The 22,216-nt window shown below is 47.3% G+C and overlaps 1 protein-coding gene across 2 annotated transcripts in view; it reads right to left on the bottom strand.

Moving 5' to 3' along the window:
- Positions 1-22,216, bottom strand: part of SPPL2B (signal peptide peptidase like 2B) — a 41,209-nt gene that overhangs the window by 18,336 nt on the left and 657 nt on the right. For both annotated transcript variants that reach the window (XM_056845272.1, XM_056845273.1), the window contains exons 2-8: positions 14,446-14,565; positions 14,137-14,319; positions 9,840-9,929; positions 8,815-8,954; positions 6,132-6,274; positions 2,665-2,761; positions 2,441-2,557 (exon numbers count right to left, since the gene is read on the bottom strand). In XM_056845272.1, the coding sequence (XP_056701250.1) occupies positions 2,441-2,557; positions 2,665-2,761; positions 6,132-6,274; positions 8,815-8,954; positions 9,840-9,929; positions 14,137-14,319; positions 14,446-14,565 (890 nt within the window). The remainder of the gene's footprint in view (positions 1-2,440; positions 2,558-2,664; positions 2,762-6,131; positions 6,275-8,814; positions 8,955-9,839; positions 9,930-14,136; positions 14,320-14,445; positions 14,566-22,216) is intronic.

Here is a 22,216-nt window from a genome sequence, read left to right as displayed (position 1 = left end):
AGTACTGCAGCTTACCACTCTGCGCCACGGGGGTCTTACATGTTACATATAGTGTGTATTTATTGGTCTTTGACTGCAAATAAAATTCAATTTAATTCTAACAGAGAAGGTCACCAAGCGAGTTTGCGGCCAAGATGAGGCTCGGACGGCAGCTATCTCCCAGATAAGCTAGCTCATCTGCTTTGCCACTAACCTACACCAGCTCGCTGTGATATATGGTGTAAATCCTATCCCCTCTTACCTGGGAGATAAGGCTCATTGAATACCCAGCCTTCTAGAAACCACAGCCCTGGTAATCGATAACATTTATTGGTATCCCACTCTTTACGATATCGTTTGCTCAGATCGGCCAGTGACAAAGCCAAACTTCAAAATAACTGCTTAGGCTCCTGTGGAACCGCCCTTTTGGAGGCAGTGCTTCCCACAAAGCTCCTTGCAACCGAGGAAAGTGCCCCCAAGTGCCCCCGGCTCATCAAACAGCTCTATGGGGATCCAACCCCTAACATAATATCAGCATAATAAAAACCCATGCCGAAACCTCCTTACCACAGCAGTCAATACTAATGAAACAAAGAAAAAGAACACAGCGGGCAAAAGAATCAATGAAAGCCAGGTTGGAATAAGAAGATCTTTGGGCAGCACCTAAAGCCATCATGGCGCAGTGTTTAGAGTGTTGGAGGAGACCCAGGTTTGAATCCTTATTCTACTATAGAGGTTTGCTGAATGCCCTTGGGTCTCACACATTCCACCTAACCTACCTCGCAGGGTTTTTGTGAGAATTAAATGGAGATGAGAACGATGTACACTTCTTTGTGTCCCCGTTGGGGAGAAAAGCACAGTACACATGAAGTAAATAAATACAGGTTGATTATCCCTTATCTGGACTGCTTAGGACCAGAAGTGGTCCATATTTCGGATCTTTCCATATTTTGGAATACTTTGGAATTTTTGGATATACATAATATCTTGGGGATGGGACCCAAGTCTAAACACGAAATTCATGTTTGCTTTATATAATCTTTATACACATAACCTGAATGTAATTAAAACACTATTTTAAATAATTTTGTGTACATTGAACCATCAACGGCGCTGCTGAGGGCCTGTGAGTAATGCCTGCGTGACGGCTCAAAATGTCCGGTTTTCAGATCAGTCAGGATATTGGATGTCCAGATAAGGGATATTCAACCTGTAATAAGTAAGTGCCAAAAAGGCACCAGGTGAAACTCACCGGGGAGGGGGTTTTCCATATTACCACACCTCAAAAGTTCTTTGTGTACAACAGCAGCAGTAATGTGTATATACACACATTCCATCACTCATAGATCTTCCTTGTTTCAGGAAATGGTCTTGAGTACCAACTCCAGGGTCACCAATGGAGAGAGAAGCCCAGGGGCATGGGGAATGCTGGAAGGCCTGCCAGCAAGCACAGCTAGCTTAAATAAACAAGTGAATAGTGAGCCATGCTTTGGAGAATGTGTAATAAGCAGCAGACTCCTCCTTCCAGGATCCATCAGTTTCTCAGTCTGGACTTAATAATAATTCATAGAATCAAAGAGCTGGAAGGGGCCAAACAGGCCATCTAGTCCAACCCCCTGCTTCATGCAGGATCAGCCTAAAGCATCTCTGACAAGTGCTTGTCCAGCCTCAGCTTAAAGACTGCCAGTGAGGGGGAGCTCACCACCTCCCTAGGTAGCTGATTCCACTGTTGAACAACTCTTATTGTAAAAAATGTTTTCCTAATATCCAGCCAGTACCTTTCCGCCTGCAATTTGAACCCATTACTGGGAATCCTATCCTCTGCTGCCAACAGGAACAGCTCCCTGCCCTCCTCTAAGTGACAGCCCTTCAAAGACTTAAAGAGAGCAATCATGTCCCCCCTCAACCTCCTTTTCCCTAGACAAAACATTCCCAACTCCTTCAGCCTTTCCTTGTAGGGCTTGGTTTCCAGGCCCCTGTTAATTAAGTGCCTTTAAGTTGCAACCGACTCGTGGCGACGCTTCATGGGGTTTTCAAGGCGGGAGACGAACAGAGGTGGTTTGTCATTGCCTGCCTCTGCGTAGCAACCCTGGACTTCCTTGGTGGTCTCCCATCTGAATACAAACCATTGCTGGCCCTGCTTAGCTACCAACTTCGGACGAGCTCGCGCTAGCCTGGGCTATTCAGGCTGCTAGCGTTAACTTAGCCTCCTTTAAAAAAAAAAAAAAGGCCGCTTCCCCCAATCAGCTGCAAGTCAGCTCCAAGTTTGATTCTCCACTGAAATTTTCCTGCAAGGCTAGGACACAGGGAGGTGCTCAAATATCAGAACCTGACTCCCAGACGTTCCCCCAATCAGCTGAGAGTCAACTTCTGACCAGCAGAGCAGCTTCTAAAGGGATACAGGCAAAAACTGGAGCGTCAAAAGTTTGAGGACTGAGTGGAAAATGCGTCTCGGACTTACTGGTCCTCGTTTCGGAAGACGACCCAGACCACGCTGACGCCGATGCAGAAGAGGGCCAAGAGCAGCATTCGGACCTGCGGGCGCTTGTGAAAGTATGGCAGGTTGTTATCGGGAATCCTGAAAAACGAGATGGGCAGAATCAGGGGGTGCACAAATCGCTATTGCCTTGTGCGCATGGAGGGGGAGAGGCACACGACAACAAAGTAACTGGAACAGCCACATACCTGCATTTCCCCCAAGGGAACCGCCGGACAAATGGACAGAGGCAGCTGTAGAGGCCGACTGAAGCGGCCAGGCAGAAGATTCCGATAATGCCATAAACTGAAAGGGGAAGTAGAAACGACAGCTCAGAAGACAGGTGGGAGAAGGAAAGTCGTCTCCCGGCCCCCACTGCCTTAGGCAATGAAGGCCAACAACGCTCTAAAGCGGAGGAGGAGAAGGAGAAGAGTTGATTTTTACATGCTGACTACCTCTACCACTTAAGGAGGAATCAAACCGGCTTATAATTGCCTCCCCTTCCTCTCTCCACAACAGACACCATGTGAGGTGGGGAGAGGAAGGGCAAGAGATTGTAAGCCGGTTTGATTCTCCTTAAAAGGTAGAGAAAGTTGGCATATAAAAACAAACTCTTCTTCTAAAGCCCCCCCCCCCCGAGTGCTAGTCTTATAGGAGAGAGGGAGATGTTAATTTCTGAACAGAAAAAAATCCAAAAAGAGTGGAGGGGAGGAAAATGAGGGGTTTTGATATCTACTCATGTAAGACAACAGAAACTGAACATGCAGATTTGGATGTTCACCACAAGGGGTCAGTGCTTGTCTGCAATCCTCTCGATAGAGTCGACCCTTTTGATAGAGGCAACCGAGGTTTCACTGCTCAGACGCTAGCCTCTGCTAAATGCTGAAAAAAGAGACGGGCGTATTGACCGAACAAAGGACTCCTGGCAAAAAACACCCCCTGTTATACAGTTTCCTGGAATAGCATTAGGGATGCTCGAACACCCCCTGGCTCAGCTCACCTCCCCGATCATTTGAAGGGCTGTTTGATTGTTTGTGCAACAGAGAGGAGGGAGAGAACATAAACATTCAGCTTCTCCCCACTAGGGGTGAGCAGATGACAAGCTGATTGCTTTTGGCCCTCCCCTCCCAAAGCTCAGTAGGGAACAGAATGGATTGGCCTCTTATCTTCCTGCTTGCAAGCAGGGAGTTAAGATGCTGATTGAGGGATCGCTTCTCTCTGCCTCTGCTTCAAGCTGTGTGGGGGGGGTGAGTTTCTGATTCTCCGCTGAAATTTTCCTGCAAGGTTAGTACACAGGGAAGTGCTCAAATATCAGAACCTGAATCCCAGACATTCCCCCAATCAGCTGAGAGTCGGCTCCAAGTTTGATTCTCCACTGAAATTTTCCTGCAAGGCTAGGACACAGGGGTGTGGCTCAAATATCAGAACCTGACTCCCAGATGGTCCCCCAATCAGCTGAGAGTCGGCTCCGAATTTGATTCTCCGCTGATATTTTCCTGCAAGGCTAGGACACGGGGGTGGCTCAAATATCAGAACCTGACTCCCAGACGTTACCCCAATCAGCTGAGAGTCAGCTCCAAGTTTGATTCTCCACTGAAATTTTCCTGCAAGGCTAGGACACAGGGGGGTGGCTCAAATATCAGAACCTGACTCCCAGACGTTACCCCAATCAGCTGAGCGTCGACTTCTGACCAGCAGAGCAGCCGCAAATCCATTCAGCAGCTGTTATATTGTTTTCTGCAAGACTAATGCAACCTTGATCGGCTCACGGTCTGAGCGCAAGTGCCGAACGGGGGGGCGTTCAACTGCAGAACAGGTTAGCTGGGAAATTCACAGCATTATAGCCTGTTTGTGAGCGGTAAAATTTCCTAATGCTGAGGTTCAGGGATGCTCTAAGCTGATCCTACACTGAGCAGGGGTTTGGACTAGATCAGGGGTGTCAAACTCATTTGTTGCATTATATGACATAAATGTCACCTGTTCGGGATGGGCCATGCCTCGCCAGCCAAGATCGAGAGTAAGGGGGGTGGCTGCCTTGTGGGCCTGATCCAGCCTACAGGCCGTATGTTTGACACCCCTAGACCAGATGGCCTGTATGGCCCCTTCCAACTCTATGGTTCTGTTCTATGGTTCCAGGTTTGTTATTTTTGATATGCTGCAAACTCAGCTCTTAGCCTGCAAATAAGTTTGAAATATAGCTTGTGGAAATACCTTGGCCTGGATCTTGTGGGTCTATTCGTCTGGCAGTGGGACTTGCCTCCAGTTTTGGAAGCTTTCCCCTGATGGTAGAGGCCCGTATGTTCGGGAAAGCCTTCTTACACCAGAGGAAAGTGCTATCATGAATGGGATCTGACCCCCACAACCTCTAAGCCAGTATCCACATGAAGGGCCAGGTTGCAGGACCACCAATCCGGGCAACCCGCCTTCCTTCCACTTGGCTTGATAACCCACCTGGGTGGCGTGACACCCTCAATCTACTCAGATGTCAGGCAGCACAGAGCATTACCATAGTTCTCTCTTGAATGACGACCCCTTTGTTAGCTCTTACGATGTGAAACTCCTGTTTACCTAATCTAGGGAAACTGGGTAGGGGTCTGAGTTCAGTTACCCATTTGCCATACCCGTGCTTTAATGTGTATCATTTATATGGGATGAACGAAAAAGAAGAAGGGACTTTTATCCTCCCCACCGTACAATTCCAGTGCAGGACTGCCATTTCAGCTTGATTTTGTAAATGCAAATGGCAGAAAGCACATCTGCGCTTGCATTGGTTGCACAAGCCCCTTAAAAGGGGATCCTTACTTACTTTAATTGTACTGTTCATATGGCCGATTTGGCCCTGAACAGTGTCACACTAAGATACAAATTAAGGAAAAAGTACTAATTTTCTTATTGGTTATCTTAATCTTGGTTAGGGGGAAAAACTTGGCAACTGCCAATGTAGTATTAAAATCCACCCCTGCTAAAAGAAACCTCAAATTATCCAATTCACAGGCAGATTCCCAGATAAAAGGCTTTATCCATCTGTCTCTAGCTTCGTTTGAGCAGGTCGCAGCTAAACAAGAAATGCTGAAGAGTGTCTATTTGGCCAGAACCACATTGGCATACTCTTGCACAATACGGTACCTTATTTAAATGACCCATTCACTCCCCTGATGGAATGGCATTCAGTCTAGCCAACATAAATAGTCGTCAGTATCATGGGATTGTCAGACAGAAAGGCAAAATACATCGGGAGAGATTGCGGCTAGTTTAGACGTAGGTATAGAGGTGAACATACTCTAGGTCAGTGGTTCTCAATCTTTTTTGCTCCATTCCCCCCTTTCACCATTGTTCAGAATATAATTCCCCCCTTCCCACTCTAACTCAAAATTAAAAACAAACTACAATTTTACAGATCGTACATAATCTACAGGACATCACACTTTGCTGAATAGTGGTCCCAATTCCCCTGGCCAGAACCCTAAAATTCCCCCTCCCAGGGGGGAATTCCCCCCTTGTTGAGAACCCCTGCTCTAGGTGATCCATTACTTTCAGCTCCACAAGCCAGTATGGGCAGGCTAAGGGAGACCTGGATAAATCCGTCCTGCAAGATTTTGGCTTACCCAGATACAGAATGCTGGGTTTACACTTGCTGGCATTCAAGCCGCTGGCCCTGGCGACCACCACTAAATACCTAGATCATCGTAGAAGTAATACAGGAGGACGAGCATCGAGCAACACATGACCACGAACACGCAGATCATGACCGGGCTGACGTCCACCGTCTCGTCTTCATGCTTCTCAGCCCCGTCATCTCGTTTGTGCTTCATGTACCGCCTGGTAGAGAAGAAGCAACAGCCGTCAAGCCTTTACCATGACAGACACATGAGCACATGAAGCTGCCTTCTACTGAATCAGACCCTTAGTCCATCAAAGTCAGTATTGTCTACTCAGACTGGCCGTGGCTCTCCAGGGTGTCAAGGCAAGGTCTTTCACATCACCTACTTGCCTAATTCCTTTAACTGGAGATGCCGGGGATTGAACCTGGGATTTTCTGCATGCCAAGAAGATGCTCTACCACTGAGCCACAGCCCCACTCCAGTGTGGGCTGCTAATTGGAGTTGTGGATTCTGATTTGGAGAACCGGGTTTGATTCTCCACTCCTCCACATGAGCGGCGGAGGCGAATCTGGTGAACTGGATTTGTTTCCCCACTCCTACACACAAAGCCAGCTGGGTGACCTTGGGCAAGTTACAGCTCTGTTAGAGCTCTCTCAGCCCCACCTACCTCACAGGGTGTCTGTTGTGGGGAGGGGAAGGGAAGGTGATTGTAAGCCAGTTTGAGTCTCCCTTAAGTGGTAGAGAAAGTCAGCATATAAAAACCAACTCTTCTTCTTCTTAATTCCAAACCACTGGTCCACAGGCCCACAGCAAAAAGCTCAAGGGACCCATAGCCAGGGGCGTATCAAGACAACCTCTGGAGCTGCTGGAGAGTTGACAGCAAAGTGGCTGGTAGGCACACAACTAGAGGATCCGTCTGCAATTGCCTAGCAATCACAAAACAATGCCGGTTCCCTCAGCTGACCGAGGACATGGCCGCAACTCAGCAGCAGAACAGAATGCTGACGGTCCCTTGAGCCAGTTCAAGGCAGCAGAAGGCTTCTCTCTGCCTGAGACTCTGGAAAGTCGCTGCCTGGAGACAAAATACTGAACTAGTCTACAGCACTGACTCAACATGAGGCAGCTTCATACCTTCATGAGCAAAAAATCTACAGCTCCGAGAAGCCGTAATTCACTGGCCGAGCTTACTCTCTTCATACAGTGCATAGTTAAATTGTGGAACTCCCCGACCCAGGATGTGGTGATGGCTGCCAACTTGGAAGGCTTGAAGAGGGGAGTGGACATGTTCATGGAGGAGAGGGCTATTCATGGCTACTAGAAAAAATGAATGCTAGTCATGATGCATCTCCAGGATCAGAGGAGCATGCCTAATATATGAGGTGCTGTGGAACACAGGCAACGTGGCTTTTCTCATGTTCTGATCCAGCATGGCTTTTCTTATGTTCTTAACACTGATAATCCCTTGAGCCAGTTCAAGGCAGTAGAAGCTTTTTCTCTGCCCAAGACTCTGGAGTGTCACTGCCTGGAGGCAAAATACTGAACTAGACAGTCTACAGCACTGAACATAAGAACATAACACAGGAACATAAGAAAGGCCTTGCTGGATCAGACCAAAGCCCATCAAGTCCAGCAGTATGTTCACATAGTGGCTAAACAGGTGCTTCTAGGAAGCCCCCAAACAAGACGACTCCAGCAGCACCATCCTGCCTGTGTTCCAAAGCACCTAATATAATATGTATGCTCACCTGATCCTGGAGAGGATAGGTATGCATCATGACTAGTATCCATTTTGACTAGTAGCCATGAATAGCCCTCTCCTCCATGAACATGCCCACTCCCCGCTTAAAACCTTCCAAGTTGGCAGCCATCATCACATCCTGGGGCAGGGAATTCCACAATTTAACTATGTGTTGTGTGAAGAAATACTTCCTTTTATCTGTTTTGAATCTCTCACTCTCCAGCATCAGCAGACGACCCCACGTTCTGGTATTGTGAGAGAGGGAGAAAAGCTTCTCCATGTCCACTCTCTCCATACCACTCTCTCCATACTGACTCAACACGAGGCAGCTTCATACCCTCGTGAGCAAAAAATCTACAGCTCTAAGAGGCCGTAACTCACTGGCTGAGCTTACTCTCTGCAAACAGAAGCCCCCCATGTTCACTCACTGGAAGCTTCTTCAGTTAAAGGCTATCAGTAAACAGTTACTGGAAAGTCTGCTGGGAGTGTTGGGAGAGCTGATGCCAGGGAGAGGAGAGGGTACCGGGGCTTAAACGGACCAGGGGGTCTGGCTCAGATTGAGGCAGCCTTGCACATTCGCCCACCTCCAAGCCATGCCAGCCAGCCAGCCGGGGCTAAACCACCACCACAGAGAACCGGCCCAACCACAAATGCAACATGCTGTGACACAGATGAGCAGGGAAAGCATTTGTAATCAGATTGCCCAGCCTCAGAAGCGAGGTGGTGCAGGTCACAGAAAAAGCACAGGTGTCATCAGAGGCGCAAAAGGAGGGAGAACGGCAGAGCGTTCCGCAGGACGGGCAGGATCCTGGAGAAACCGATGCACAGAGCTGACGAAGGAGGCAGAGATTTGAGCGATCGACGGATCAGCGGCCTCCTGGCTGGATCAGCAACCAGCCAGGTCCGATCGCGCTTTACAAAATGGAAGCTCTGACGTGTCAGGCATCCAGAGGGCAGTGATTTCGCTAAGGAGGGTGCACTGTTAACGGCCGGAGTGTCCCCCCACCCCCACCACTCACTTCTTCACATCTCTGCTTCCGGCCCAGTAGCCACCAACCGCCACCGTGCCCACGGCCATGATGAAGATGATCACCATGTTGTAATCCAAGACGGGCTCGCTGGGAGCGTACATGGCCACCTTCACGGAGAGGCCAAAACTCTGCAGCGGCAGAGAGAAGAGGAAAGGAAGGAGACAAGATTTGTTGACCAGCAACAGCAGGCTGTCCTTTGCTCACGGCTCCCGTCATTGCTGGGACCCGTACGGAGCTCCAGCAAACTCTCCCAGGCTCAAAAAGCATCTTATCCAGGGAAGGAGATGTCATCCATAGCCTGCAATTCTGTCAGTACTTATAACAGAGGTCCCCAACGTGGTGGCCATGACAACTGCTGACACCTTTTCTGGTACCCGCTAAGCAGGGTGAATAAAAATCAAGGATTTTTTAAAAATCAAAAATATCAGATTTTTAAAATCAAGGATTTTTTAAAATAAAAAACTTGATTTTTAAAATTTAAATCAGAATTTTTTTTATTTAAATTGAATTTAAAAAAAATAAAATGCTTTTTGAGGAAAATTCTGTCTAAAGATAGTTTTCTATTTAAGATACATTATTGCCCAAAGGTTATCCATCATGCAAATAAAGGATTACTTTTTAATTATGTAGCATGAGGCTGGATATTCATGCAATGTTTACATTTTTTGGTAAATGAATTCCATTAATCCATTCACAATGTCATGTTCTTTCAGAGGTTTCTCTAAGATTATTTTGAGCAATTTTTCTACCTAGAAAGACATTATCACAGATGCTTGATTTTGCAGTTAATAAGTGAATAAATAAAAACTAGTTACTGGCCAGAGATATACATGTCAAGGGAGTTCTCTATGGCCAGGAGAGCCCATGACGGAAGCATGTTCTACCCCTCTCCCCACCCCACGGTTAGGCACAACGACTTTCCAGATCCCCTGAAGGCTTGCTGCTGACGCAATGTGCAGCTAACTATTCCAAAGCAACAGTAACATGGACCGTGGAATGGACTGAGCACTTACCCTACCAATATCCAGCATGTCAGTGTAGCTCAAAAGCGCCACCGGAATGTCGATCTCTTCATACTGACTCCGGTTGCCAGCAGGGGGGACCTGGAGGAAGCAGAACAGAAAGGGGTGAGGGGGCAGACCGGGAGGAAAGAGCTGAATGGCTGCACAGACACAACACGGCTGTTCACAGACCGCTCCAGATCCATGCTCCAGGCCAAAAACCTAAAATTGAATGGGGGAAAGTGTGCAACTCAGAACCAATGATTCAAATAGCCTCTCTTCTCTACCAGCAGCTGGCTACATTTACTCCATCCTGAGGAGGAGAGTTGGTTTTTATATGCCGACTTTCTCTACCACTTAGGAAGAATCAAACTGGCTTACAATCTCCTTCTCTTCCCCTCCCCACAACAGACACCCTGTGAGGTTGGTGGGGCTGAGAGAGCTCTAAGAGAGCTGTGACTAGCCCAAGGTCATCCAGCTGGCTTCATGTGGAGGAGTGGGGAAACCACCAGATTAAAGTCCACCGCTTCAAACCACTGCTTTTAACCACTACACCAAGCCGGCGTATTTCCAACTGTTCCAGAATGATCACCAGGTTGGAGCACGTTCCCTGCAAGGAAAAGCGAAAGAGTTTGGGGCTTTTTAAGTCAGGGAAAAAATTGAAGGAGGGGGGAGAGGCTTGGAGTGAGAAAAATTGGCCCCTACTTGAATTAGAGGCTGCTGATGGGCAGTAGATTCAAGACTGACAAAAGAAAGCGCTTCTTTAGACAATGTTGAACTAACTTGCGGAGCTCACTTAGCTGGCTCTTAAAAGGAGAATAAGTTTGGGAGGATGGGACTATCAATGGCTGTTAGAGCCTTCATGCTCAGAAGCAGTGTGCTGAAGAGGCCACAGCAGAGGAAGGCCTTCATGCCTTAGACTTGCATGCTTCATCTGGCTGGCCACGAAGGGAAACAGAATGCTGGACTGGAGGGATGCTGGGCCTGATCCAGCGGGGCTGCTCGTCACATCCTTGCAAGAGAAGAGAGTTGGATGAGCAAGGAGCTGGCTGGAGGCCCAGAGGGAGGGGGGCAGGCGGCTAAGCAAGAGCGTACACGTCCCAGCCTCAGAGCAAACAGTGGGGCTTTTTGGCAGGCTGCTGGCACGCATCCAGAAGGAAAAGCGATATCCCGTAGGGGACCCTGGAAGCAGGGCAGAATCACAGAAGATTAATAACTTCCAAAGAATTTCAATAACTCAGAAAGGGGCTAGGGAAAGGAACGTTAGCAACTTGGGAAGAGAAGTCATGCAGAAAGTAACGCGCGTCCAGGAGGCAGCAGGTTAAAAAGAGATGTTACAGAAGTGGAGAGCGGTAGCTTCACGTCCTAGATAAAACCAGCCCGAGGGATTTGAAGCCCCATTAAAAATGAGCTCCCCTCGCCACAGATGATACAGACCCTGCACAGAAGATGGTTTTCATTAGATTTGGGAAGAGGGTCAGATAAGCAGTAAGGACAGACTGGAGAATCATCACCATCGAGTTTGGGAATCAGAGGGATGGATTATGTTCAATGCAGAAACGGGAAGCAGAAAGGGAGGGAAATTGGTTTATTTAACCCAGGGATCCCCAACTCATCGGCTCATGGGTGCCATGGCACCCACCAACACCTTTCCTGGTGCCCACCAAGTGTGGGTGGGGCTTTTAAGAATGGGTGGGGCTTTTGTCCAGAAGGCTTCTGATAAGCTGCGTGTATGCAAGAAAATATTTTAAAAACAGTACGTTCATTTCAAAAGGCATCCTGTTAAGCAGAGCATCTGCCTGAATTATTGAACAGTCACTCTTAGAGGTACGCATCACCTCACTCCCTGGAATTTTGTAGTTGACTCCGCCTCCTGCAGCAGCCATTTTGTGGCTGCGCCCACCGCCCTGTGTCAGAATTTTAAAAATGCAGCCTGGAAAAGCTTGGGGAACCCCTGATATAAACATTTATATCTCATCTTTCCACAGTGCCCAAGGCGGTTAAAAGCCCCCTCCCCAACCCTTCTGAAGCCTGATTTTGAAAACTTGGAAATTTTAGGAAGAATAGCACTTGATGGAAGAAAAGTATCTTATATAATGCAGAAAGACTGGGTGTGTTTGTGTGTGTGTGTGTCACACCTCGGTCCAAGAGTGCAATCTACGAAGCTGGTGAGCAGATCGCTCCACAAGGAAACGCAAAGCTTAGCTCCCCAAATCCTCTCGCTTCCGATCTGTTTCATGCGGAAGGAGCAGCTCAAAGTCTGCACATAGACAGGCCCAAAACCAAGACTCCTACTGCAATTTGCAAACACCACAAACACCAATTTATGGCGACCTCGAGGGATCTTCAAGGCAAGAGACGAACAGAGGTAGTTTGCCATTGCATTTCTCTGCAAAGAAATCCTGGCATTCCCTGGGGGGCTCCCACCCAAATATTAACCAGGGCCAACCCTGCTTAGCTTTTGAGATCTGACAAGATCTAGCTAACCAGGGTGTATGTGCAGAAGACTCTGAACTTTCTCCTAGGCTAATCTGCATCATAGTAAACTGATAAGAGCTACAGGAACCATAGTCTGAACTCCTGATCCTGAACTGGGATAAGGTATCCTGTGCTGTAGCCCTATATTCTTCAAGAGGGTCTCAGAAGTCCAGGGGCTTTAATGCCAAACATTCACCTTGGATCACCAGTTTGTGCTGGTGTTGTGGTTAAAAGCAGTGGTTTGGAGCGGTGGAGTCTGATCTGGAGAACTGGGTTTGATTCCCCACTCCTCCACGTGAGTGGCGGAGGCTAATTGGGTGAACCGAGTTGGTTTCCCCGCTCCTACACACGAAGCCAGCTGGGTGACCTTGGGCTAGTCACAGTTCTATTAGAGCTCTCTCAGCCCCACCTACCTCACAGGGTGTCTGTTGTCGGGAAGGGAACGTGATTGTAAGCTAGTATAATTCTTCCTTAAGTGGTAGAGAAAGTCGGCATATAAAAAACCAACTCTTCTTCTTCTTCTCTCCCTGCATACCAAGGCAGCAAACCACAAAATATATAGGACTCTGGCATGCAGGGAAAACATAGGCCACCCGAGCTGGCTAGGAAGCAAAAGTAAACAATGTGTCCTGAAAATGCAAGTCACACCGTCTGCAAGGAGAAGGGATCACATAAGCCAGCTTCCCGTGGTCTCAAATTCCAGGTGGGTGGACATGCTAATCTCCTGCAGAAGGCCCCCCCCAAAGGAATCTTTCAACACCGGAATGCCAATCCATTGTCAATCTTTAAAGAGCCAAATGACTCATTTCGTTATGTACAGGGTTGGGAGGCAGCCCTCCCCTTGGCTGAGTCCCTGTATTAACAGCCTCTCTTCCCAATCCAACCTAACAAGGAGAATGTTATTTTAATCTGAGGTTTTTAGCTAATTTATTTATCTATTTAAGAATTATATAGCTCATAGTTTTAGATACTGCATCTTTTAATTCTATCTTGTAATCGATATATTTTAATGGTTTGGCCATATCTATTGGTTTGTTGTTACCCGCCCTGAGCCCGGCTGGGAATTGAGGGAGGGATGCAAGTCCAAATAAACAAACAAACAAACACATAATGATCTTGCCAATAGGAAAGCTCGTTTGAACTTATGAATTTGTAACCAGTGGAAATAGTCTGGCAAGGAGAAAGTCCTGTAGAAGGGTATCTGGAAGAAGCGAGGTGAACAATTATGATTTGCGTCCTTAAACATTAAGGACCAATCCTCATTTAAGATCTTATTTTGCAATTGTTTACAGCTTGCTTTCCGAGTACTATTCCTTGCAGCTTTCAGTTGCTTTTATCTAACCTACTAGTCCAGGTAGACACAGAGATATTTGAAATTAACAACTGAAACATGTCAGGAGCTGTTGATGGCTCAAAGAAGGAGTACCAAAATTTAATGATAGGTTTGGGAGCCCCAGGTCTAACCGTATAGTGGAGGAGATACATCGTGGAATAATGATATTATAATCAACATTTCTTTTATTTTATAAAGACGCAAAACCACCAGCTTGCGGGAGAGCCGCTTAGCACCCATCGTCCATGATGCATTCCAAAGCAGCGGCCAAAGCACAGATTACACACACATTTGCTTCCCGCCAAATTCCTGCCCGATTCTAAAAACAACACGAGACTTTTTAATTGCTTCAAAACATTTGCAAACAGGGGATCTTAAAGAGGGGGTGTCAGGAAAGGCAACATGGAAGACGGAGAGATCGTGGGGAGCTGCCGTGCTCCTGCAGACGCACACCTCCTGCCACCCATGACAGTTCGAGAACGTTCCTCCACAACTCACCAGCCTCTCTCTGCTGACTATCAGCAGCCCCCGAGCGCCATTGATCTGCGCCAGCCTCACTTTCTCGTAGAAGGTGCAGTTGCCCCGCATGACCATGGGGATCGTGTTGCTGAACCCTCCTTCGGGCACGTCGGAAGGTGAGCATAAGACTGACACCGTCTGGTTCTGCAGCTGCAGGAGAGACTGGGGGTGGGGGGGAGAAGCGCAAGGAGAAAAGACATTTTACTAACGCGTTATGGCCAGGACGAGCCCGCCAGAGGGGCCCGCCCGTGGGTAGGGTAAAATACGTGGCGGTTGGAAGAAACTCACGGCTTTGCCCAAGTCGTGGGGTAGGGGAGCCCACAGGGAATTGAAGAGGATGCAGTAATCCTTGCCTTTGGCGCTCCCCTTCTCCGAGAAGGCATGGACCATGCCATATTCACAGGATACCTGGGGGCGGGGGGAGATGCCATGTAATGAGGTTGAAGAAGTTCAGTGCATCCGTTCCCACGTGCTTGCAAAACCAAAACAATCCCTCCCCCCCTTATCCTCCTGGTTAATATGCCTTAAGCAACAGAGATCTGCGGAACAGCAAGGTTTTAAGTATTGAAATTATAAATAAGAGAAAGTTTAACATGTGCTAAAAATATTTTCATACTCCGATAACATACATAAAAGGTGCGCTTGCTATATTTTATATTATTCTCTATTACAGTGGCTCTCAACCTTTTTTGCTCCATTCCCCCCTTTCACCATTGTTCAGAATATAATTCCCCCCTTCCCAAGATAGTCTAACTAAAAAAAAAAAACTACAATTTTACAGATTGTACATAATCTACAGGACATCACACTTTGCTGAATAGTGGTTCCAATTCCCCCTCTGTAACCCTAAAATCCCCCCGGGGGGAGAATTCCCCCCTTGTTGAGAACCCATGCTCTATTATATATTTTATATTATCCTCTATTATATTATATTTCTTTCTCCTCTGAAATGTCTTGCTATTTGAACTAGTCAAATAATCACTCTAGCGGTAGAATTCTACTTCAGTGTGTACAGGTGTTATATAATGTTAAAGTCCCATCAGGCTCCTGAGGAGCAAATTGCAGAGGCCCCGTTATTGTTCCCCAGTTATCTACTACTAAAAGACAGCTTGCTGGGGGTAAAAGGAAGATGACTGGGGAAGGCACTGGCAAACCACCCCGTAAACAAAAGCCTGCCTAGTAAACGTCGGGATGTGACGTCATCCCATGGGTGACCTGGTGCTTGCACAGGGGACCTTTACCTTTACCTTAAAAGACACTTGGAAATGAAGTGCAAACCTAGCATGAAAGAAATTATCTTCATCTTAGATGGAGGTCTTGAAGCACTTTGTAGTTCTCTATTGCCAACAAATTTAAACGTTTTAGGCGTTGCCAACTCTTGCAGCTGTGGTACTAAAGTGTGCCAGTGGTTGCAAATCTTTTTTTAAAAAAGATGCCATTCCCTTGACAACCAGGACGAAGGAAAATACAGGTGGGGCAATCTGAATGGGAGTGGAAGAGGGCCATGGAAAGAAGAAGAGTTGGTTTTTATATGCCGACTTTCTCTACCGCTTAAGGGAGACTCAAACCGGCTTACAACCACCTTCCCTTCCCCACAGCAGACACCCTGTGCGGCAGGTGGTCCCCCATCCAAGTACCAGCCAGGACCAACCCTGCTTCCTTCTGAGATCTGATGAGATCAAGATAGCCTGGGCCATCCCCGTCAGGGCATGGTTCAAATTTAGGTTCATTAAAACAAAAACAAAAAGTAACTACTGTTCTCTCAAAATGTTTCAAATGCTTATCGTTCTTCGTTGTTGCAACAGGCATACGCTTGAAAACTATGGCTGCAAGAGAGCCTGCTCTTTAGAGGGCTGCTTCGGTCCCACGTTTGGACCCCGCCCAAGCACAGTACTACTGTGAAGCAAAAGCCACAAGAGAGAGAGAAATGAATCCCGCCGGCACTTAGGAGGCCAGCCAGAAAACTGCAAACTGTGCCAGACACGTCTTTAATGCTTTGCCAATAGAGAGGAATGTGTGATACGCAGAGGAGCAGATACACACTGAGTTTTCTCTACAGGGCACGTCTACCCCCATCCTAAAGGCATGGGACTGGTTCAAATGGCTTAAAACAACAATGGCAAAATTGGGGATGGGGTTAGGGTTGCCAACCACCAGGTACCAGCTGGAGATCTCCTGCTATTACAACTGATCTCCAGCTGATAGAGACCAGTTCACCTGGAGAAAATGGCTGCTTTTACAATTAGACTCTATAGAAAGACTTTACAAAGATAGCAGCCCGGGGTGGGAGATTTACATGCGATTTATGAGTTGTATTTTCAAGCCTTTATGGTAAGAATTTCTATAACATTATAATATACATTGTTTATAGTCCTTTTATTGAGGTTAAATACTTTTATTGTAATCACACTTATAATCAGGTTGATGAAGCTACTTATTAGTAGCAAAAACGCTGGAGAATATCCGGAGCCGCGTTTCCATCGTCTTCTCCACCTGAAATGAAATTGACCAGCAACAAGCCAAGCTTATTATATGAACAGTTTGCTCTCTAAAACTTGTGAATTATAGCATTTCTGGCTGTTAGCTGTGTATCACATTTGTACTTGTTCAACTTCTCAGTTGTTCCTTGTCGCTTTGTAACCCTTGTTACTTAGCTTTGTTTTGCAACTTTATGTCCTTGTTACAGTTGCAATACATTTATAGTCCCTTGACTTGTGTATCATTACATTTTTGTTGCATATGTTTTTTGTACCCTACTACTATTTGTTTGGTTGTAACCTCCAGGTACTAGCTGGAGATCTCCTGATAGTACAACTGATCTCCAGCCGATCGAGTTCCCCTGGAGAAAATGGTCGCTTTGGCAATTGGGCTCTATGGCATTTGTCCTCTCCCAAATCCCGCCCTCCTCAGACTCCGCCCCAAAAACCTCCCACCGGTGGTGAAGAGGGACCTGGCAACCCTACTCACAGGGTGTCTGTTGGGGGTAGGGGAAGGGAAGGTGATTGTAAGCCGGTTCGATTCTCCCTTAAGTGGTAGAGAAAGTCGGCATATAAAAAACCAACTCTTCTTCTCTATTTCCCGCCCAAACAAGATGGCAGACATCCAATTAAACGGATACATTCCCCCAGAGGATTTGGACCCGGGCTTACTCGTGGCTATGTCACAACCCCCAAGACAAGCCCTCCTGCGGCGGAGCAAGGAAGGGGGAACTGGTGCCACTAAAAGAAAGAGAGCCAGCTGGACTCATTAAAAAGTCAGGAAAAAGGGGCAACAGCCTCCAGCCACTTCTCGGACCCTTCCATCCACCAGCTCCTCCTCAGAGCAAGAATACTGCTTCTTTGGGCCTAACCGGCACCAGGCTCGAGCCTGCTTACCCCCCCCCCCCCCACCGCCAATATGTAATGAGAGGAAGCCAAGCTGCCTTCTACTGAATCAGACCCTCGGTCCATCAAAGTCAGTATTGTCTACTCAGACCGGCAGCGCCTCTCAGGGGTCTCAGGCAGGGGTCTTTCACATCACCTACTTGCCCAGTCCCTTTAACTGGAGGTGCCGGGGATTGAACCTGGGACCTTCTGCACGCCAAACAGATGATCTACCACTGAGCCACGGCCCCTCCCCAAGCCTGGGGCAGATCCTCCCCAGCCCACATGAAGGGTAAGGCAGGCTGTGGCTCAGTGGTAGAACATCTGCCTGGCAGGCCCCCAGGTTCGATCCCTAGCATTTCCAGTTAAAGAGGATCAGGTAGCAGGTGACGTGAAAGACCTCTGCCTGAGACCCTGGAAAGCTGCTGCCAGTCTGAGTAGGCAATACTGATGTAGATGGTCTCAGTACAAGAAGAAGAAGAGTTGGTTTTTATATGCCAACTTTCTCTACCCAACAAGAGATGGATTGACTCTATAAAGGAAGCCACGGCCCTCAGTTTGCAAGATCCGAGCAAGGCTGTTAAGGATAGGACTTTTTGGAGGACATTGATTCATAGGGTCACTGTAAGTCAGGTCAGAGAGAGAGAGAGAGTGAACAACCCAAGGTCAGCCAGTGAGCTCACACAGGAAGTGAGGATTCAAACCTCCCCAATCCTAGCCTGGCACTCTAACCACTACACCACGCTGCCTCTAGCATCAGGTTTAGGGCGTCAGCTCCAACACTATCCTGCAAGGAGCTGACCACTTGTGGGACAAAGAAATGCATGCCGGTGGCACCTGTGCAGATGGCTGGATGGCAGTGAAGAGCTGGAGCTATGAGCCATGCAGCCCTGCCCCAGCTACAAAGGGATGCAGGCTTGCCTGTAGAGATTACCGAGCTGCCATGCATGAAGGACTTTGATCACTTAAGATAAACACCACATACCCACTTGGCAGCCACCCCAGCAGCTATTAAGATAAAATTAAAAGGGTGACCAAGGTAGGCCGCCGATGACGCAGAACTGCTGGGATCTGGGTATGCACCATTTCCCGTTCTTTGTATGCAGTTTCTTTTTCTGTTATACACAAAACAAATGTTACAATCCGCAGGATTCCTTCCCCAGCAATCAGCTTCCTGTGGATGATCCAGAGGGGCCACAGCTCAATGGCTAAGTGCTTGTTTTGCACATGGAAGGTCCCGGGTTCATCCTCAAGTTAGAGGATTTTGGATAGGAGGTGTTGGGGGATCTCCTTTTTCTGTTGAAGAGCAGGCAGGGACGCCACTAATCAGAGGAGGTACAAGGCCGAATGGACCAAACGGTCCGACTCAGTATAAGACAGCTTCATGCATTCATGAACAAAAGACACAGCTCTGCTCTTCTGCTTCTTGCCAGAAGGCCCCTAGCTCAGAGAGCAAGCACCCGCTTTGTTTGCCCAGCTCAGCTTCAATCCCTGGCATCTCCAGCTGATGGCTGCTAGGCTCAGAAAGACCTCTCTCTTCCCAAAACCCAGCTGCCCATCAGCACTAAATAAACCAGGGTGGATAATTTTTTAAAAAAAAAATCAGATTTTTTTGGATTTAAATCATTTTTTTAATAAAATGTTTTGAGGAAAAATCGACCTAAAGATAGTTTTCCATTTAAGATACATTATAGTCATCATGAAATAAGCATTCGTTTTTAATTATGTAGCATGAGGCTGCATATTCTTGCAATGTTTAATTTTTTTGGAAAATGAATTCCATTCATCCATTCACAATGTCATGCTCTTCCAGAGGTTTCTGTAAGATTATTTTGGGCAATTTTCCTATCTCTTCTTTCCTATCACAGATGCTTGGTTATGCAGATCTTAAAACTGTGAATTTGTGTCTGCAGAGATAACATCTCTTCTTCATGGCAAAAATGTTACAAAAACATCATGGCAAAAATGTTACAAAAACAACATACAGAGTTGAGAAAAATACCTTAACTCCATTGTTCCTTTGCAAATATAGGTACACAGAATCAACCCCTTACCTCTTAAGTGCTATGTTTCAAGCAGCTCAATGAATAGAAGATTTTGGAGTGGAATAGATCTGCACAAGGAGCTAAGTGTAAGGAAGGAGGGGAAAGCAGTGACAATGAAAGCAAAACCTTTTGAGCAGAATACTCCACAAGCCTTTATGTAGAAAACGATGGTTTAAATCTAGTCTTAATGACTAGTAATTTAAATCATTATTTAAATCGATTCGATTTAAATCAAATCCACCCTGAAATAAACCCAACGTTTGGCTCAATGCAAGGCAGCTTCCCATGTTCGTGGCAGTGTCCGTAAAATGGGGACTGTTCATCTTTGTAGACTGAGAAACTGAGTATGCGGTACCAGGAGGAGCCAGGAACAGTAATTTTTTTCAGCTGCTCCCCTGTAGCTGGGCCTGTTAACAGGTGAGCTTCAGCCTGACGCAGCAGAAAAGTATGATGGCATCAGCACGTGAAGTGGCTCTTTTAAGAAGAAGAAGAGTTGGTTTTTATATGCCAATTTTTTCCACCACTTAAGGAAGAATCAAACTGGCTTACAATCATTTTCCCTTCCCCTCCCAACATCAGACACCCTGTGAAGTAGGTGGGGCTGAGAGAGTTCAGAGAGAACAGTGGAGGAGTGGGGAAACCAAGCCAGTTCACCAGATTAGCCTCCGCGGCTCATGTGGAGGAGTGGGGAATCAAACCCTGTTCTCCAGACTAGAGTTCACCACTCCAAAACACTGCTCTTAACCACTCCACCACTCTGGCTCTCTCGCTTTTAAGGCACAGAAGACTTGGCAGGACAGGTTTTTCTCCCCCCAGATCAAGAACAAATCTACCAGAGAAGGGGCTTGAGCTGAGAAGTGTGCAGCACTCCTGTGAAATGCAATAGACAGCTAACAGGTATACCCGTTCGATGGAGCCTGGGGAAGAGCAGTACGAAAGCTGGTGTGGAGATGCCTCAAAGGAACCAGAACCCAGACCAGAAGACAGCTGCCCAGAAACAAGAATGGACACAAATCTGTTTCTTGCACCTGACGTATCTGACGAAGAGAGCTTTGACTCGTGAAAGTTCATGCCCCGAAAATCTTGTCGGCCTTTAAGGTGCTACCAGACTCGAATTTAGCTGTTAAATGCCTTTCTATTTAATTGGAGGGAGGGGAGAGATTCAGGATTTGATTAGGCGTGCCTGGCCCGTTTCATTTCAGTTTTTTTCTAGGGTCCCTTTTCACATGAACACATGAAGCTGCCTTCTACTGAATCAGACCCTTGGTCCATCAAAGTCAGTATTGTCTACTCAGACCGGCAGCAGCTCTCCAGGGTCTCAGGCAGAGGTCTTTCACATCACCTACTTGTCTAGTCCCTTTAACTGGAGATGACATGGATTGAACCTGGGACTTTCTGCATGCCAAGCAGAGGCTCTTCCACTGAGCCACATCCCTAGTGATTGATTAGGTTTTCATTTATTTAAAGCCAAGTCTGCTCCCAAAGAAAGCACTGCAAGCAACAGAAAATGCCAACCAGAGTTCAAATGCAACAATGATGCAGGTTCTCCAGCGTTCCTCAGAGAACAGATGAGAGTGGCCCAGCTGTGTCAAACCCATTTTACAGACAGGGAAAATGAAGCAGTGTCTCCAAGGAGAACCGGAGGAGCAGAGGCCAGAGACAGGAAATGTTTGGCAACCCAGCCCAACGCTCAGCTCTGCACTACATGAGCACTGTGTACATTGAGGGTGGGGTTAAGTAAAGATAGCACATCCTTAACCGGTTCAGTAAGAGAGCCAGACACTCCCCCCTGAAGGAAGACAGAAATTGGACACCTTCCTCATTTTCTGCAGAGGGAGGGACGTAGATCCAGGTTGTTTCCCCAATAGCTTCCCCCCACCCCTGCAATGGGCATCCAAAGATAAGCTGCCTCTGAATACTGAGGTCCTATTTCACAACAGTTACTTCCAGAAGCCTCCTCTTCCAGGAATTTCTCAAATGGTTTTCCAACACAACCATGTAAACAGCTCTGCCAGATCAGACCAAAGGTCCCCATCCTGTGCTCAACAGCAATTATAGCAGCAGCAGTCTTCTAAGCACATTACACCCGTGGTTACTAGCCAGGAGAACTAAATGGAGCCTCCAGGTTTAGAGGCAATCTACCCCCAAATACCAAGGAGACAAATGGGGTGTGTGTTGCATTCGTGCTCTGCTTGAAGGCTTCCCAATGGGGGTGCATGGCTTGTTGTCATGGGGAAAGGGACATCGGTTTGGACAGAGTTGAGCCCTTAGGGCTCCTCTTTGGATCTCCTGGTACTCACCCCACACTCTGAGAACCCTGGAGGCTCCACTGACCTTCTGCAGAGGGGCCATGGCTCAGTGGTAGAGCCTCTGCCTGGCATGCAAAAGGTCCCAGGTTCAATCCCCGGCATCTCCAGTTAAAAGGACTAGGCGAGGAGGTGATGCCAAAGACCTCTGCCTGAGACCCGGGAGAGCCGCTGCTGGTCTGAGTAGGCAATACTGACTTTGATGGACCAAGGGTCTGATTCAGTATAAGGCAGCTTCATGTGTACCTGTCGTACGACCTTGAATGAACTTCCCTGCCGGCATCTAGTGCAGCATCCTGTTTCCAACATTGGGCAGACACCAAGTGTAAAACTAATAGGCAAAGTA

Source organism: Euleptes europaea, chromosome 2 (assembly GCF_029931775.1).
Source record: "Euleptes europaea isolate rEulEur1 chromosome 2, rEulEur1.hap1, whole genome shotgun sequence".
Taxonomy (NCBI): domain Eukaryota; kingdom Metazoa; phylum Chordata; class Lepidosauria; order Squamata; family Sphaerodactylidae; genus Euleptes; species Euleptes europaea.
The sequence above is the reverse complement of the archived record's forward strand: the minus strand, read 5'-3'. Positions and strand labels throughout refer to the sequence as shown.